The sequence below is a fragment of the Perca flavescens genome, chromosome 18 (assembly GCF_004354835.1).
Source record: "Perca flavescens isolate YP-PL-M2 chromosome 18, PFLA_1.0, whole genome shotgun sequence".
In the NCBI taxonomy this organism is placed as follows: Eukaryota; Metazoa; Chordata; class Actinopteri; order Perciformes; family Percidae; genus Perca; species Perca flavescens.
Window position 1 is genome coordinate 24,508,398 of NC_041348.1, and position 19,197 is coordinate 24,527,594.

At 38.9% G+C, this 19,197-nt stretch overlaps 1 protein-coding gene across 1 annotated transcript in view; it reads left to right on the plus strand.

Annotated features, from left to right (window-relative positions):
- The window catches only part of nudt14 (nudix (nucleoside diphosphate linked moiety X)-type motif 14), a 29,487-nt gene extending 24,461 nt beyond the window's left edge, over positions 1–5,026 (plus strand). Inside the window, exon 5 of the mRNA XM_028605753.1 lies at positions 999–5,026. Within this exon, the coding sequence (XP_028461554.1) occupies positions 999–1,248 (250 nt within the window). The 3' untranslated portion in view covers positions 1,249–5,026. The remainder of the gene's footprint in view (positions 1–998) is intronic.
- Positions 5,027–19,197: the final 14,171 nt, after the last annotated feature.

Consider the following 19,197-nt stretch of genomic DNA (forward strand, 5'->3'; position numbering starts at 1 on the left):
GGTGAATTTTAGAGGAAGTCTCATGATGATCAGAGATTGGACTAAAGAAGAAAAACTACAAGTGCTGAGGTTGTGCAAGTGAGCTGGAAAGCACCATTCATCTTTGTTAACATATTATTAGCTCACTATATCTTGACACAGAAGTTTCAAGTTCCAGGAGATGAACAGTCCCACATTAAACCGCAGCAGCTGGACACCTTTGACTGACAGCTCTTAAAACTGTGCTTTTGATTTGTCTTGAACACCTCCTCCGACTCTGTTGGTGTTGTCTATGACAGTTGTTATGTGCAGGCTGCTTCCATTAAATAGATAGGTATCGCCTTAACCCTCAGGACCCCTATGAGGTTAGTTTTGACTGAAGCGCATGGTGTGGCGAAGTTCTGTGCTAATAGTAGGCAGCCCGAGGTCAGTTTAGTTTAAATGAAAAAGAAGTTCCTGCAAAATCCTGGTGTTTATGTATGTTGCTTAGCATTCAAAGATCGAGTTTTACATTCTTTCATTTGTTGAGATTACAAATGAATAACAGAAAGCCTACATCTGTGGGGCTAGGAATTTAAAACAAAACGTGGGTGTTAACCAGGCAGGTAAGGTCTTAAGAAAAACCTTACCTATCAAGTTGGATTATGGGAACTGTAGGGTCCATGGTTTTAGGAGCTTGAGCCATAATAGGGACTATTATTATTTCTGTCTCTGCCACACACATTTTGTAATGTAATTTTATAATTAAAGTCTCATGCAAGTCTCCTACTTTATGGAATTGACAACTTGAAACACTGATTCATTTGGACATTTGTTGAAGAAAAAAAAAAAAAAAAAGATATCCCGAAAAGTAAGGTTTTGTTTTGGCATTGGTAGATTTGGTTATCATATTGGACCCAGTGTTTAAAGTATTCAAACAATATCCAGCCCTGTGTAAAAACGTGAGGAATAATTGCAAACATACTGTACCTAGATACCAATTTTATTATTTCTTTCCCTTATCCCCCCCCCCCTTACAGGTCAGGCGTAGGTGTAACAGGCGCCAAGCAGACCATGTTTTACGCCGAGGTGTCTGACGACAACTGTGTGAGCGCAGGTGGAGGTGAGCCAAAGGAGGGAGAGCTTATCGAGGTGGTCAAAGTCCCGCTGCACGAGGCCATGACGTTTGCATACGACGAGCGTATACCCAAAACCATGGGCGTCATATTTAGTTTCATCTGGTTCCATAATAACATGTCTCCCAAGTACAAGATCTCCACCAATGTGTAACTAGTATTAACCAACCCTCTTTATACTGTTTATTCCAAATTAGATCAAACACAGGCCCAGCACATCCACACTTCCCCACATGGCCCTTCATCCTGTATTGCCTTTGTGCTTATTGGTACATGATGAAAGGTGGGCCCCTTGTCTTGTTGCCAACAGGTATCTTTAAGTTTTGTCCCGTTTACCTTTTTGAGTTTCATGTGGTCTTAATATTTTGTCCTAAAAACATATTTGCCATAGCTGGTTGTCACTGGCACATTTATCTCTTCTTGATGATTTTGTTTTTTTTTAAGTCTGTTAATCATTTCATTTACTGTGCCATCTGTTATAAATGGCTGCATATCACTGATTTCATTTGCCTGCCCTTGATTAAAGGAATACTCCACTGCCTTCAGTGTAGGCTCTTGAATGTTACCTGTATTTGAAAAAAGCTAAATAGTATTTTAAATGCACCTGATACTGGCTAAGAAAAAGCCATTTACCATTCTGCTTTCAGTCAAATTCCAACTTGTTTCAAGCATTCCTACAACACCCAGCATTCATTGCAAACTCTGTGATGCTGACCAGCCACGTGCCCGTGGTTAGCCTCGGTTTGCTAACATTTTAGCATGTTAATATTTGCATTGGAGTTGATGCAAATAGTTGTCTAACAAAGTGTGCCAGAGGTAGTCTGCATCTAAAATGACAATACACATCATATGAACAATGGCTACCCTTTTTGTACTGGTCATTAATTGAACCATTAAAGATATAGATATGGTAAAAAAAAAAAAAGCAAAACGGTGGAGTATTCCTTTAATCCATGATCCAGTAATGCAAAAACTATGCTAGTCAATGGTGGGGCCTTGCAACGATGAGGTGTTCGGTGTGTTTTAACCACCACTTGTTCAAGCACGCCTCAGTTAATTTCTCTAATCCACAGCCTTTAAGCAATACTTATTGTAGTACCCCGTGCTAAACAATCACTCAGTGTCAATGGTAGAAAATCTTTACAAAGTCAAGACAGTGGACATATTAGCAGGCTTTTTCTTCTACAGGTGAAGTGGAAAATGTGAGTTAGGTAGTTTCACACATCACCGAAAAAGCATTCAGCTACCCATCCCTGCACCAAGGCCCTAATCTCAGTTATAAATTTGTCATTGTTCTCAAGCACAATCTTGCATTGAGTTACCGATATTTGGCCTGCAACATGTCAGCGGACGGTATTGTTTTTACTCTCTTTTGCATGTTTTATTTTTTTTTTAGAAACTGGAAATACAGTAGAAAAGACATTGTATGAAGGCTAAATCCTCAATTTGTTTTATCATTTTCGTTACAATCAATTTCTAGAGAGTTCATTTTAAACGGTTATATTTTGAACACATTAATGCAGGTGTAGGAGCATATTTTATCTAAAAGATTGCCTTTGGTCATAATTCATTTCGGAGGGTTTCTGCGTCGTAAATCTCGGATGGTCGTTAACACGCAAACCTAATCTCACAAAGTGAATCTCAACAGCAGTTTGCCAAAATCTCAGGTCAAAATAGTCAAAGTTTTGGTCATATTCAGGGTGGATCTCTGGATGTGATGATGACCAGCATGTTATTATATTATTCTATTTCAAAATCACTTGCAGTTTAAAGGCAACACAGTTCTTACTATATGTTAGTATTTTTCTTCATTCAAAAAGGGCTGGTACTTCATTTATTCGCCCCCCCCCACCTTGTAGTTTTCCTAAAAATATGCAAGTTTTGAAAAAAGACAATACTGTTTTTAGAAAATGACTGACTGCTCACTTAAAACACACCTCATTATTTATACATGATTACAGTTGGATAATAAGAAAAGTACTCTTCTTGGTGCACCTGCAAAGTTTTGAAGTATGTGAGAAATAAATATAGTGAGTAAAAATGTAATGGTTATTTAAAAAAAAAAAAAAAAAAAAAGACTTGCCAGAATAACTTTGTTGACTTCAAGATAAAATGAAAAAGTGCTGTACGTTAGTTATTTGTAAGAGTTCAAAGGTAATAGCACTTTGAACATATTGGAGGTGAAATCCTAAACCTGTTTTATTGAACAAAAACAAAACCTAGTCCGCAATTAAACAACTTCCTGTTGATGGATTTGTCTGAACTCTGCTGTAAACATGAAGAAATACTCCCGATGAATATGAGCACCAGTTCAGCATTTATTTAGTTCTTCAGGGATTTTTTGAGCCGGAGGAACAGCTGACAATCAAATGTGAACATTTGTCTTCTTTTACCCATAACCCCTTGTGTTTTTTGGTCATTTCCATTGGTGTGTTGGGTGTATGTACTTGTCCCTAGATCTCACCGAGGTTCTCTTAGAAGAGGACTGAGCATCAGTTTCGGGCGCATCAACGCAGTTATCTGCTGCTGCTTGATGTCGAAATGCATTTTTATCTGCACAAAACAATTTTTGAATCAAACAAACTAAATATGTTTCACACACCGGGTCGACTATTTCGCTCCCAGGTCGCGTAGGAATATATGCAGAACCGGTAAGCCATATTTATCGCCCCCCCTACATTGCTATCATTGAGCTTCTTTGCCCTTTGGCCCATCGAAGATCATTCCTTGATGTAGGATTCTATATGTTTGCTGGAACTGCTTGAATCATTTTGATTTTGTTTATTTTCTTTGCAAAAGGAAAGATGACTCTCATTTGCGTAATTGATTTACATTCTTTCAAATTACCACCGAAACCTGATGTCCAAACACTAAATCAGATGCTCTGTGTTGTTGTCATTTGTAAATTTGGATGCAAAATTTCAAACGTATACAAACTACAGGATGTATCTACTTTATCAAGTTTAGAAAAAAATTGGAAGCACCTTTTGGAATCCCATGAAATGACCACTGGACAACTTATGTGTAGAGTACATTATATAAGGACACATTGTAACACTAAAGGGGCTTTTAAACAATATTCTCTTAACTACGTTTTACATTATGATAACGATCTACCATAATATCTTTTTTTTAGCTTTCACTAAGTTATATTTTTGGCACCTTATCCTCATTAGGTCCCCTATCTTCCTTATTTCCTCAATCTTCTTCCATGTGATCTTTTATTTAGTCTTAAGTTGAATAAGGTCCAAGTGAAGTTTAATGGAGAACCTTAATAAAATATTCCCAATGGTGCTCACAGTTTTCCATCTTATCTAGTATGAGATGAACCCATCGTGGAAAACAATGAACATGGTCACTTTTTGTCTTGAAATGACTCATTAGAAACGTATCTGTCGCCCACATTTGAAATAGGTTAGCCATAATCATAATCAAAAAAATCCTCTTGTGTATTTAAAAAGAATTCTGTTTGCTGAAATGAGGCCAACTGCTTCTGATTTGGCTTGATGTAAAATGTGACAAAGCCATTTCAACTTTTAAGGCCAGTCTGTAACTTCATGTGCCTGTCAAATGTGGAGAACTGCCATGTGACTTCTCTTTTGGCTGAAATAGTTTTTTTTTTCTTTTTGAGGAAAGTTATTGCAAAAACACAAAGGCTTTTCTTTGCCTTTTTCCTTTGGCTTGTCACTGTGGGCGGCATCAGCCAGAAAAACCAACCCCGGTACATATTTCTCTACACTTTCCCTCCAGCTGTTAACTGAAAGTCGAGTGCATTTAGTGAACATCACAGAGGACATACAGCAGTCTTAATCACTGACAAAACAAAAGTGGCATCCACAAAAATAGATAGCAGCTGCAAGTGGGAGGGATCAATTCTAACGTCTAAAGATGTGATTTCAGCTCGATTGTTGCAGAGAATTCAATTGCGAAAAGACACAACCAGCGTGGCAGCACTTCAGGTTCAGCTGGTTCAGCCAGCTTCACTATATAAGCAGTGAAAGACATGATGGAAAGTTTAATTTACTTGAGGCCTGTATTTTATTTTATATTCCGCCTGTGGAGTCAAAACTCACAAGTTGATCTGTTATCAGACCTCCAGTCTATTTTATACTCAACCATTTTTTTATTAGTTTTATAAGCTATTCAGATGTGACAGGCTATGTTTTTATAATCTCATTTAGTTTTAAACCTAGGTGTGTTTTTCTGCGTACAATGCTAAAGTTTTAGTTTGAAGCCAAACTCTGAACTCTCATAGGGTTGACTTTATTCTAATGAAAGCCATGTAAAGGTCGGTAACACTGGTGATTGGCAGTGTTCTTGGAAGACTTAAACATAAAAGTTCAACCTTGTAGATAATCTCCTTATTCGTTTTTGTTTTTTTTAATCTGAGAGTAATATGACAATATTCATACCACTCTCATGTCTGTACAGTGAATATGAAGCTACAGCCAGTAGCTGGCTACTGTAGCTTAGCATACAGACTTGAAGCAGGGGGAAACAGCTAGCCTGGCTCTGAGAAAAGGTTACAAAATCTGCCTACCCGCACCTCTAAAGCTCATTAATTAACAAAAAAAGTGTATCAATTTCATTTTTTATAGGGGATCAATACCAGACTATTTCTTGGCTGGGACCAGTAACTGCTTTTGGTTGCCTGGCAGCTGGTCCTGGCAAAGAAAAAGTTTGACAAATAACCCCTCGTGAAGCAGAGAAGCATCTCTTTTACACTTCGGTTTTTGTATGGATTAAACAAGATACCATGTGTTAATTAGTGAGCTATAGCTGTTAGCTTTGGCTCGCTGTTTCCAGTTCTTTGTGCTAAGCTACGTTAACCGGTTGCTGGCTGTAGCATCATATGTACTGTACAGCCTTGAGAGGTATCAGTCTTTTCTTATCCAACTCTCGGCAAGAAAGCGAATAAGTGTATTTCCCGAAATGTTGAATTAAACCTTTAAGTCTCCCACCGCGCGACAAGCCTAGCCTTCCCCTCTACGACAAAAGTAAAAGCACTTTTGACAGTCCAGAGTGAGGTTGCAGACTGTGCCACTGGTAAGCCATATGCTACTTCTATTGAATAAAACACTAATATTTGAGGTTATTAATGGTTGTATAATTCATTCTTTCCTATGCTGGATATTAACCATTAGCCCAGCATTGGACGTTTCTACCTCCATCACTCAGGCACATAGCGAAAATATGTTGTGTCCGTTTGCTTGGTTCAAAGGCGCTGACATATCAAATTCTCAGCAACATGTCAGAAATGTCAGCACTGAGATGTTCTCTGTGACTGAATACTTAATTCATTGGTACCACACTTTTATATATGTACCCCCATGGCTATGCTGTAGTTGCTTCTTCAACTGTGATGGTTTTTTATTTATATTTTCTGTTAATGGTTTGTGCACTTGTTTGACAATTTTTACTGTATATTCAATGGTCATGAGCTGAGCAACAGTTAATCATGAACATGTTTTTTTAAAGGTGCTATGTGTAGTATTCTCTAATTACTTTTAAATTATAACTTGGACCACGGATGTGGCAGTTTAAACATGACCTCTGGTGTTCTACTCAATATTCCTTTGTTTGTTGGAGAAGGCACTTTTGATTTTGGATGAAGTCGGTCGCGTTTGCATCTTTATTGGCAGACTGGTAGCTGAATATTCAGAAGCAACATGGGGAAGATAATCAGATTTGCTGCTATCGTGCTGTTCATAGTGACTATAAAGTGTAGCACATGTTGTTCTGTTAGGTAGTGTAATATTCAGTGAAAATTCTACACATAATACCTTTAAGTGAAAGAAGTATTATGATTTTTCTCATAGTAAAGACCTGAAGAAATTTGTCCAATTGTGATTTTTATTTTATTCTTTTTCATTTCTGGTGTTTTTAACTGAATTTGTGTTTTAAAAAAAATATATTTTCTGGAGGAAAAAAAAGTACAAACACGAACATTGCAGTTTTACAAATTTATCATGTATTTATGCTTTATTAAAAGTGTATACTCATTGTGGGCAGTGTTTTCTGTAACGTTTAAATTTTGTTAATTTATTACCTAAATGTTGAAATATTAAACACTTTTAAAACATGACACTTGGTACAAACATACAGTATATATTTAAATATGATACTTTGCATGTGCACTAACTGTGTTGGATTAAACTGCATTAAGTTTAAATAAAATGGGTTTGATGCCCAAAACGTAATGTTTTTGTCCTGTAATTATTTAATCCCTTCAAGCTTATAGGAGAGTTTAACATTAGAATGCCACAGTCACTACAGAATAAGGTTAGTGCTATAAAAGTGAGTAGTTGCAGAAGTATCATTGAGTTGAGTTAGAAACAGACCACTCTTATTTGGTCGCTAAAATTGAATTGCAAGTCATATTAGAAGGGTTTTAAAGTATTACATTTGGCTCTTGAGTCTTACACATTAATAAAGGAATATTCAAATTTGGCCACACTTGACTTTAATGCCCCCTATTTAGCATTTATAAACAGTATATAAACCTTTAATAATTACTGTATAACACACTATAATGTAGCTGTTAGCCGATATAAGTGTCAACAGCTATAACTCCTTCTGTAAACAAGTGGAGGCTTATGTATGAACAGAAAATGAATGATAATATAGTAAAGCACAGTTGTTATAACACAAAATATGTTTTCATAAGACATCAAGGAAGAAGCCAAGGCACTCGTATTTTACGAAAAATATATATAAAATGCCTTTAATGCATCTGCCACATTCTTACTGTAACTTCCTGAAGAAGGCTGGACGCCAAAACGCGTTAAAGTTGTTTTTATCTTATTCCATTTAGAATGTGCCAGATGCATTAAAGTAGGGCTGGGCAATATATCAATATTATATCGATATCATGATATGAGACTAGATATCGTCTTAGATTTTGGATATTGTTCTTGTCTTTTCCTGATTTTAAAGGCTGCATTACAGTAAAGTGATGTACTTTTCTGAACTTACCAGACTGTTCTAGCTGTTCTATTATACTGATGATTTATCTAAAATCTAAGTGTGAAGATATTTTGTTAAAGCACCAACTGTCAACCCTAGAATATCGCCGCAATATCGATATTGAGGTATTTGGTCAAGATTATCGTCATATCTGATTTTCTCCATATCGCCCAGCCCTACATTAAAGGCTTTATATATACTTTTGGTAAAAGACGAGTGCCTTGGCTTCTTCCTCGATGTCTATTGGATTTGTTCATGCCCCCTTCCAAAGAGAACTGCCTTTTTATCACAAATATAAGTTCCAAGAAGCTCTCCAATGTCTTCCATTCTTCAAGTCTTCATAAGTTTACAAATTTGCATGAAGTGGTGAAACAGCTGACTTCACTTCCATAGGAAACTGAAAGAATAGAGATCACCAAGTATTCTGTGATTGACTAAATATCCACGGCACTCTACCTGCTGCTTACATGAATCTGTCAGCAGCCCGTTGATACCCATCATCTCTCTTGAATAAACATCCTGATTAGAGATAACCCAGAGCAAATGTAAATTCTACAGACCATCTTAACCATCTTGATTTATGGTTTCCTAGAAATGAAAGCAGGGTTCTCACATTTAGCCAGGGAGAAAATAAAAGCTGCTGTGCTGTGGAGATGATTTTATCTAGCAGAGATGTGTATGTGCACGAGTGTAAGGAAACCTGAACATTTCCTTTCTCTTAGAGTCATTGTTACAAAGACGAAAAATACTCTTCTACTTTATTTTAATTATCAACAATCAACAGTAATATTTGCTTCAACTTCATCGCTAAAACTGTTGATGACTATTTCTATATCACTGTCACTTCATATTCCATTTTTTGAAATTCCAACGCCACACATCTGTTGCAATCTTAAAAGCATGTTGCTTGGGAACAAAATGACAACAGGTCACGCTTATATTCTCCCTCCTACTTTAGTATCAGACCACTCTTCTCTGGTAATGTCACTCTTGCAAAGAAGCACACTATAGACAAACCTGATTAGATACTTGACAGGTTTTTATTTAATTTTAATGTATAGCTTTTGACCTTGATGACATTAAGAAAGAGAAGAAGAGAACCGTTTAACCCTCTGCTTCTTTGCTGGGTGGTTCTGAAACACGATTCAGCTGGTGGTTTATTGCTGCAATCACGTTGTTGTGTAGTTTAACGCAGGGTATCAGCTTTAAACATGTTCAGTTGTACATTTACATGAATATTAGGGGCTGTTTCCATTAGTAAACTGTCTTTTCAAGGTTCTAGATTTGGGGTTTGACAATCACTTCGCAGCATGAAATGTAGAGGGATCTGATTCTAGAGTCATGTTTTTTTTCACTTTAGACAATTTGTGACACACTCCTATACGCTTTTAAGAGCTAGTTGATTGATTGATACTACTCTTGTTTGTTAAGTACAGTGCGAGAACCAAGAGGCAATTAGCCTATAGCTTAGCAAAAAGACTGGAAGCAGGTAGAAGCAGCTAGACTGGCTCTGTCCAAAATCATATAAAAAATACACCTATCAGGAACTCTAAAGCTCTCTAATTAACATGCTGTATAATGTTCCTTTAATCTGTACACATACAGAAATATAAAAAAACTGGTTGCCTAGCTACTTTGATGACAAAACTCCAGGAGTTTACTGCAATACAACATGTTCATTAGTAAGCTAACTTTGGAGAGAGACATGCTAGCTGCTTCCGGTTTTTATGCTAAGCTAAGCTAATCGCCACCTGGTTCTCGCTCCATAACTTAATACACAACATTGAGAATAGTATTGACCTTCTCATCTTACTTTTTAAAAGAAAACAGATCAGCGTTCTTACAACAATGTCAAACTAGTATTTCCAGCTCAGTTTTCTGTGTTCAAATCCCTAATCAAGCTAATTCCTACAGAGACTGTGTGTGGGGCCGGCGACCTATAGCTCACCTGGTAGAGTGTGCGCATCATGTGGGCTGAGTCCTTGGCAGTGGCCCGGATTCGAATCCCAACTGTTGCCCTTTGCTACTATCGCTACTATGGCAAAACAATTCTGTAAATACATCCTCCCCTCGTCATCCATCTTTAAAAAGGATGGATGGATGGGTTCTTAAAATTAAATTGTGTCCCTGTTGCTTTGAAACTGGACACATGGGACGTCTCTCTTCTCCAGAGACCATCTGGATGTGTGTGTATGGTATGTGTGTGTGTTACCACAGCAGATGGATTACCACCCCTCTGTCTGAGTGCAGTCCATTCACAGGTGGGAGCTAAAACCTGCCATTTGAATGAAAGACAAGATCCAGCACTGCAGTGAGAGGAGACACTGCTGTGCACAATACCAGAGTGATTCCAGCACACTCTGACACACTCTCCATCTGTATGCAAATGAGATCTTCCACATATGGGAAGGTGTGTTTTTTAACCTTTGTCAACCTCTGTATCTTAACAAATCTACTGTATGTCATCTGCAGACATGAGGCACAAATACAACTGGGTTAGAGTTAGTGAAACATTGTAGTTTGTGTTAAAAAGGCGACTTTGCTAACGTTAGAGGATCTTCGTCATGGTCTGAATAATAACCACATGGTTAAGTTGAGGGAATGATCTTGGTCGTACCCTGACCCTAAAAGAATCCAGGGTTGACTGTCGGTATGAAACAAACAACAACCACAGATTTATTGACCAATCCATCCACATCGACCTTCTTCGTATTCAGACTTTGTGCCACTATGATAACGTCATACGACTTCGTCCTTTGCTCGTGATGGACAAGAGTTTTGGGGCATTTGCTGAAACAACTGATAACCTAATTTTTCTAGGACAGTCTCCTCTTAAGTGTAGCTATGTCTACTTGCAACCCCTTGGTCATAGGTTGCATACAGTATGTCGATAAATTATGAAAACCAACCCAACCATGGTTAACCAAAGAGTAGTCTATGTCTTTCGCATTCCACTTTAGGGATTGTACCGGTGCTGCAGGAAATTCCACTGGATGCATGTATTTTCCATTTTCTTCCGCTTTCTTTGTGTTGTAATTCTAAACTCCGGTGGATTTCTGAGGACTATGGTTAACTGCTCCTCAGATCTCTGCAGGGTAAATCCAGACAGCTAGCTAGACTATCTGTCCAATCTGAGTTTTCTCTCGCACGACTGTTTTGCAAAGGTTCTGTGTGGATTTTAGCACCGCCCACGACAATTCTGATTGATGTAAAGAAATGCCATTAAACCAGAGCATGTTTTCCTCCCATCCCCAAATGATATGTGGAGTAGCCAGACCCTCCTTCAGACCCTCTTTTGGAAGAAGGTCTGGCAAAGCGAGACTAACCAAAGAGGGATGTTCAGTCATAATAAATAATCAAAGATTAAAAAATGTGTCAGAGCGGGTTTGTTTTCTTATTCCTAATCGTGCTAGGAAACTCACAACCCTTCATATTTATCATGCTGCTCCTTAAACAATAGCATATACAATTGAATTTCCTGATTGGATGTAGTAATCAATGGATTCGTTTCTACTTTTTCAGCGAACCTTCACTTGAAATAACTACAAGATGTGCTGCTCTTCTCCCCCCATCTCCCGAGCAGTTAGGTCATAACCTTGGATTAACATGGCATTGTGCTTTGAGGAAGAGCAGAGGAGGGGACTGGTTCAGACTGATAAACAGTCCTTGACAGGAACCAGGTGAATACCCACAACCTGTTTCTGTTTTGAAGATCTAAAATCAAGCCGGCTGTAAAGGTTTTGCTGATCTTTTTGTTTTTGCAACCTTGTGTGAGTACTTAATATTTACGAGGTCCTGGGCTGTGCATGCTGGGGTGGATTGGAGGGTTTAGAGCAAATCTCCCCTTAGGTATGTCCATATGTGGAAAGAGTCTTATCTGCCATGTTAACACTGACAAGAACATAAATCTGAACAATGTCCTGCAAATCCTCTTTAATCAGTGATTCATAGTAGTAAAGATGGCAGGCAGCGTTTAGGTAATCTGAGCATCATATATAGTGGAGGAGAGGGAGCAAAAAGAAGCAATAATTTAGGTTCAAAGGGCTTTAGGATTCTTCACTCGCAGCTTTTTCCTGGACATGATCGGTTAGGTTTTAACAACAGAATATAAACAGTTAAGTATTAAGTGTTGCCATGCCATCACAGAAAATACACAAAAGGAAAGGGTGCCTTGAATAAGCAACCGTTCATTTTGTTGTCAAATATCTAAAAGGTTAAATGGGGACGGCCACTACTAAAATCGGTTCCAAAGCATGAACAGGAAAAACAGGACATAAAGTATGTAAGTACCATTAAACTTGCCCAACTGGTTAACATTGTAACTGTGGTTTTTCATTCTCAAAAATGTGCTTGTGTGTGTGTGTGTGTGTGTGTGTGTGTGTGTGTGTGTGTGTGTGTGTGTGTGTGTGTGTGTGTGTGTATGTTTTGTGTGGGTTGACTGTTTCCGTGTTCGCCTACTGTTATTGAAACCCAACTGTGTATTTCCAGATAGTTTAGAAATGTCTGTCACTTTTCCTCTTCCCTGAACAGCAACAGACTGGCATGTATGAAATCTGAGCTATCTGCATGAGAAAACGTAATGCATACAGTACTATCAGCAGAGCAGAACATGAGGGTATGATAGAGGTACACTTCGGTGTCAGTGGTGACTAACATGTCTCATCTTATCGCAGCGGAAATGCCCTTTCTACACATTTGCTCAGTCAACCATGGGAACTGAAGGAAAAAACTGGGTTAACTAAAGTCGCTGAAACACCAGGGGCTCATTAATAAAAAAAAACTTGATTACTTTACTCCTAAACCTGAAGGTTGTAATCAATATGTTATCCATGTGCGTATTGGTAGAAGGCATGTGAAAAATAAATGATGAGAACTGGTTAACTATGCAAAAAATGTCTTCATAAGGAACTTGTGAGGTTGTATTTTCTACGTGGGAAGTCATATATGCAATATGCGTTATGTTCACGTGGTTTAGGTTATGAGAACACTGTTGCATTGTGGGCTAAATGCCTCGCTCAAGGGCACATTTACAGTAGTTTCCCAAGCTGATGAGAAAATGAAATACTTCCTTGGCCATTTTTTTAACTGTCAGCATGTTTTAACTCCTGTGGCCGGTTATAGTCAGACTTCAGGACTAATTTGCTATGCATTCTGGGTTAAGACTTTTTCAACTAAAAAACATGGTAGACCGCATAAAACTGCTCAGCTCCCTCCACTCCTACACAAAATGTTTGCCTTTTGAAAAAATTAGACACTTATAAAAACATTTTACTTGGAAAATTCAGCAAAGAGTGTAACAATACTGTACATAAAAAGAACTTACATTGGCATAACATTTCATCACAGTGTAGTCATGTAGCAAAGCGGAAATGCTTTTATTCAGACTTCAGTGTCTGCTAGTCTATCTGACATTTTAGTCACTCAGCTTTTTTGTTACTTTACACTTACATGACATAATTTCTTTCCACATTAGAAGTTGCTAAAAGTACTGCCTATGGGGTCTGGTATTTTGATCATTTTAAGTCTGCACGCATGCACCAGCATTTGCATAACCGTCTTGCAACCGTCTGCTGGAACAGTTACATTCCTCTGCCAGCCTTGGCACAATGCATAGTGTAGTTTCCTCCATAAGTTTCCCCATTCTTTACACCAACGTTTAAACTATGGATGGGAATCTCTACAGCAGATAAACGCAACAAAATCTTTAGCTACAACACATTTTTCTCACCTAAACAGTAAGGGATATAGGGTATAAATGCACGAATCATGCGTAAGGGAAGATATGCTTTTATATCTCCAATATCTAGATTTGTTAAAAGTGCAGAAAACAGATAAACGTGATGTCCTTCAATTCTGGTTATCAATTTCTCTTTTCTCGCCCCATGGTCCCTTTCATGGCAAAATCGCAGATAAAACAAACACGCCAAGGACAAGAGTAATGAAAAAGTAAAAAGATGTCACCAGGTGCCAGGTTTGACAGGTCCGGCGACTTCTCTAATTAGTCACCTTTATACGATGCAACATAATAGGATTTCTGAGGTGGGAAACCTCATTGAGCTTTAAATTGACCTTTTTCAGCATGTCACATATGAAGACATATACTATATGGCCTATAAATGCTCTTTTATGATGACAGATGAGGTTAGTTTTGGTTAGGTTGACTAATACGTTCCTCTAACAGGACATGTTCCTGTAAAATAAAGTGCAAAGTGTGAAACAGGACTCACTCTGCATGGCATTTTGGTATGAAAACTTTCATCACATATACTACAGTAAAAAAGATAAACCACAAAATAAGTGATAAAGTGTCACACCTGTCCAACTTAATACAGATGATGACTTTAATGTTCAAATTTGTTGTCCGCCAATCCAAACAGGAATTAGAAGAACAGTATGGCATGGTGCATGGTGATCACGATGTGCTTCAAGGGGAAGGATGGAGGCCAGGAAATAAGTTCAGTCAATCATGATGAACCATAGAGGTCACAAAAAAGAAGTAATTAATTATTTAAAGCCCCTTTTAAAAGGCATATGTGTGAATTAATCCACAAGGGAAATAAACTGCTATTACATAGTACTGTTTATGTATGGTCCACTTGGACTGACCTCCTTAATTTTCCTACGAGATGATCCATTCATCTGTGTAGAAGACTTACGGATTCACCACATCATCTTCACTACATATTTGAAAATGCAATCTTTCGCTTTATTCAAAGATTCTAAATTGATACCACAGTTAAAACCCCAAATACATCAGCAAATGAGCAGCATCTTAGCAGCCAGTGTGGTGAGATAGTCATTAGAGCTTGATGAAAAACAGCATGTCTTAACCCTGACCCATCTCGCCACCAACACCCCCACCACCACCACCACCACCTCTGAACGCCACCAGACACACACACTGAGTCCCCAAAAGATGCTTAAAGATAAAAGAGAATCGACCCGGCAGCCGTATGTACAGAGACCGGAGATCTGAAAGGAGAAAAGCCATGAAAAATGGATGAGAGAAGAAATCCACTTCACCTCCCCCCTGGAGGCTCACAAACCCCCCACAGCGCTCCCACTCATAATCCCTTCTCCTCCTGCACACACACACTCCTCTCTCTGTGCCCCACACACACGTATGCAAACAGGAGGACAAGGTAGGCACACACCACCCTAGGCCTTTTGTTAGTATTCGGGAGATACTATAGTTTGGTGCTGTGTTGGACTAATGTTAGTCTCTTAAATCTAAAATCTAAAATCATCAACTTTTGGTATTTTGCATATTTCCTTTTGATTTTCAGGTCTTTTGGAGATACATTTTTAACGTAAAGGCAAAATGTATGTAGGTTTTTTCTGGTGAATCACTCGGGCTTAAACTCTCAACTAATTTCATTAGTCACGGTTTCAATAGTGAGGCTCGTATTAGTGAATCATTGAGGTCTAAATGCATTCACAGAGGCATTTCCAGCTTGACATGAAAACAGTTTTAGGGTAAGCACAGAATGCTTTTAATTTTAGGGTGAGGCTATTTGCACCCCTGGTACAATTAGAAGTGCTATTCGTACCCTGGTGCAATTAGAAATGAATGCTGTTCTAACCCGCCGGCACACACAGCAATGTGTTCTATTAAAGTGATGGTTCGGAGTAATTTACCCTAGGGTCCTTTGCACCATGACCTCGAGCCAAACACCCCCCAGAAGCTTTTTTCACCTGGGTCTAACATTGGGCGAGTTAGCGTAGAGTAGCGTTAGCCGCTGAATAGCTTAGTAGAGTACATAACCTATTTGTACTAGTGTAGACCTTTGGTATCATTTCGGGCATTATTAGTGGGGTAACTTACAAGATACAAATGTGGGTCCATTAGCCCCTGCGCTAAGCTATTCAGCGGCTAACGCTACTCTACGCTAACTCGCCCAATGTTAGACCCAGGTTAAAAAAGCTTCTGGGGGGGTGTTTGGCTCGAGGTCATGGTGCAAAGGACCCTAGGGTAAATTACTCCGAACCATCCCTTTAATACCCCGTCTGGTACAAATATCAATGAATGTAATTTTCACCCCTGTGCATTTACAGTACCTTGGCATATATTTACACACAGTTATCCATACTAATCATGTATTACACCTTTTTGGAATAGTATCATTGTGTCCAATATTTCGCACACAGAGAGACGCTAATACATACATTTGCGTTGGCCGCGATATTTTTTTTTACAGGGTGGTAGGGGAAGATTCATGAATATTCATTAGGAAACTCATCACTGATTGGCTCGCCCTGACATTCTTACCCTAACCATAACCAATCCCACTCCTCTTGCCTAAACCTAACCAACCCAACCAGAGCAGGCAACGAGTACCAGCCATTCAGGGATGAGTCCCCTAATAAATATTCATGAGTCTTCCCCTACCACCCTGCAAAAAAAATGTGTTTACATGTTCACCATCTTAAGGCTCTGACACACCAATCCGACGGCCGACAGTCGGTAGAAAAGGTGCCTCCCCTAGTTGGTCAGAAAAGTGCCTCAGAACACACCGAAGCGACGCCAACTTGAGTGTATGTTCTGCGCGTGCGCGAAACGTAATACGTCTCCATAACAGCAGGCGGCGCTAATCTGTATTGTCGCCCCAAAAAATTTAAACCGGCAGCTGATTGGATGAACGCGTCACGTGGGTCTGGCCCACTGGCCGATTCAACAAGTCAAATCGGCCCAAATGAACGCCGACGGGTCCTCCGACTGAAGACGGCCTCGCCAGACTGTCCAACGGCCGATAATCGGGTTGGTGTGTCAGCGTCTTAAGTGTGTTTGCATGCTAACATTAGCTAATTAGCACAACGGATGGATAAATCTTTACAGGATCACCAAAGTTATTGCAATCCATCCTGAGGGGGGAAATTAATGCCTGTAATAAAATGTTGATTCAATCCATCCAATACTTGTCAAGTCATTTTACTAAAATACAAAAATGTGAACTTCATGGGGATGCTAGAGGAAAAGTTGGGATCAACAGAATCAGTAGGCTAAAACCTCTGGGAACCATAAATGTCTAAAATTTCCCAGCAATCCATCTTAATGTTGCTGAGACATTTCACTCAAAATACAAAATCTGCTGATGGTGCTTAAGAAAGACTGAAGAAGAGAGAATTCCATAGCTATCTATCCAGTAGTTGCTGAAATATTTTAGCGACAAACCGACATTGCCATCCTTAAGAGCTTCACCACTAGCATGGCTAAAAACCCATACTGGTCAAACACTAAGATTGCAAACACACATATACACACTGTTCCTTCGCCACCTGAGGCCCTTTACTAGCTGTGATCCAACTTAAGGCACTCACATGTACTTGTGACAGCGTGTGAAATGTTCCAGTCAAAGCGTCTGCAGTGGCTAAGGCTATCAGCGGCCTCCTTTAAGGCCTATCTGATGGGCTGGCAGTTGCCTGATGAGAGGGAGACAGAGACATGGAGGGGTTGGGGGGGGGGGGGTTGCTGTCACATACACTTTGATTGGCAGTTTGCCTCTCTTGTTTTCCTTGTCAGAAACGGTAGCAGAGAGTGGTATCATGTTGCATGTCACTTACGCCTGAGCAGCGATATTAGAAAAGACTTGGTCTTATTTTTACCAGTCACACTTTATTTGCATCTCATTCACCCATTCATTATTGTACTCAATTGATTGCATGATACAGCATCTTTTATTCACTGAGACAAAATGGATAAACAACTTAAACAATAAAAATAGATTCGTCTAAGTGATAAACAGATGGATACAGGTCACAGGAGTTTTTGATGTTGCTTCCTTTCTTCTTTTCATTAGGATGTGGAGAATGTTAATATAAGAATGCGGGCACAGTCCAGCAAACTTTATTCCATTAAGGACAACAAATTAACATTAAATACCAGGATAATGCACCGTCTAGTCTGAGTGCTGGTCCACTTATAAAATCAGCTATGTCACCCATAACTCATTTGACACTTGCATGCCATTGAAGGTGTAAAATATAAAGACACAGAGAAAAATACACAGTTTTTATGTTTGAAAGAAATGAAAGATAAAACGCACTACAGCATGCTTTGGGAAATGTTTATCACTTACAGTAGAATGGGCTCTATGAGAACTACAACATGCAAAAACACTGGTATGTTCCTTTTGAATGGGTACAGCCACAGCAACCATTGGCCATCTGTCAACAAGACTCAAGCTGCCAGGTGATGCAAATATCTTAAACTGAGACAGGATGCTTGTGCAAATGTTCACATCTGTCTTTGTGTATGTATGTATGTATGTATGGATGGATGAATGGATGGATGGATGGATGGATGGATGTACAGGTGGGAGGTAAATGGCAGAAAGGCACTTGTTGCTGGGGTCACCAATCCAAACGAGGTGGACATTTTCAACATGTGTAATACGGTGATCAGCTGAAGGCAAACCAGCTGCGACTGCCAATGGCATGAGCAGTGCTTTCATATAAATATGCTGTAGTTCTGTATCGTTAACACTGTGGGACAAGACGAGATATTTGGTTGATGCAGCAGCAAAAGGATACTGCAGAGAAAAATGCAATTTGAATAAGAACACACAAGACCGGGAACTGGTAAAATTGAATATGTTTAGAAAATGTACAAAGGGATAAATAGTTTTGCACCAAGAGTAGAGAAAAAAGTAACGTTTTTTTGCACATCAAGTTACATTCAATATCTCACAAATGACGGGAAAAGCAGAATATGAACAACAGAAATGTGTGACATGACTGCATATCTAATTTTATGTATCTAATTTCTTCAAAATGCCGAGATCAGGTCAGAGAATCAGGTTAAATGGTGACTGATGCGCAGGCATTAGAGGGCGCTCTAAACTGCTGCAATTTGTGGGGTTGAATTGAGGAGGGCTCCTTAATAATAAGTCTAGTCGCGTTACTGAAAAGGTGATGTGTTTTAGAGGCAGTTTTACTTTCAGCAGCCATTAATACTGCAAAAACAGATGAGTGAAACCATGTTTGTGGCAAGAGGAACGAATGCATTGATATTAATCTCTATCATCGAAGCATTGTCATACATAGCCCAAAGTAAATGTAGTTTTTGCAGCATCATTATAATTCATCATTACATCATTATAATTAAAAGCAACAACATTGAGAAGGGAAATCCAATTGG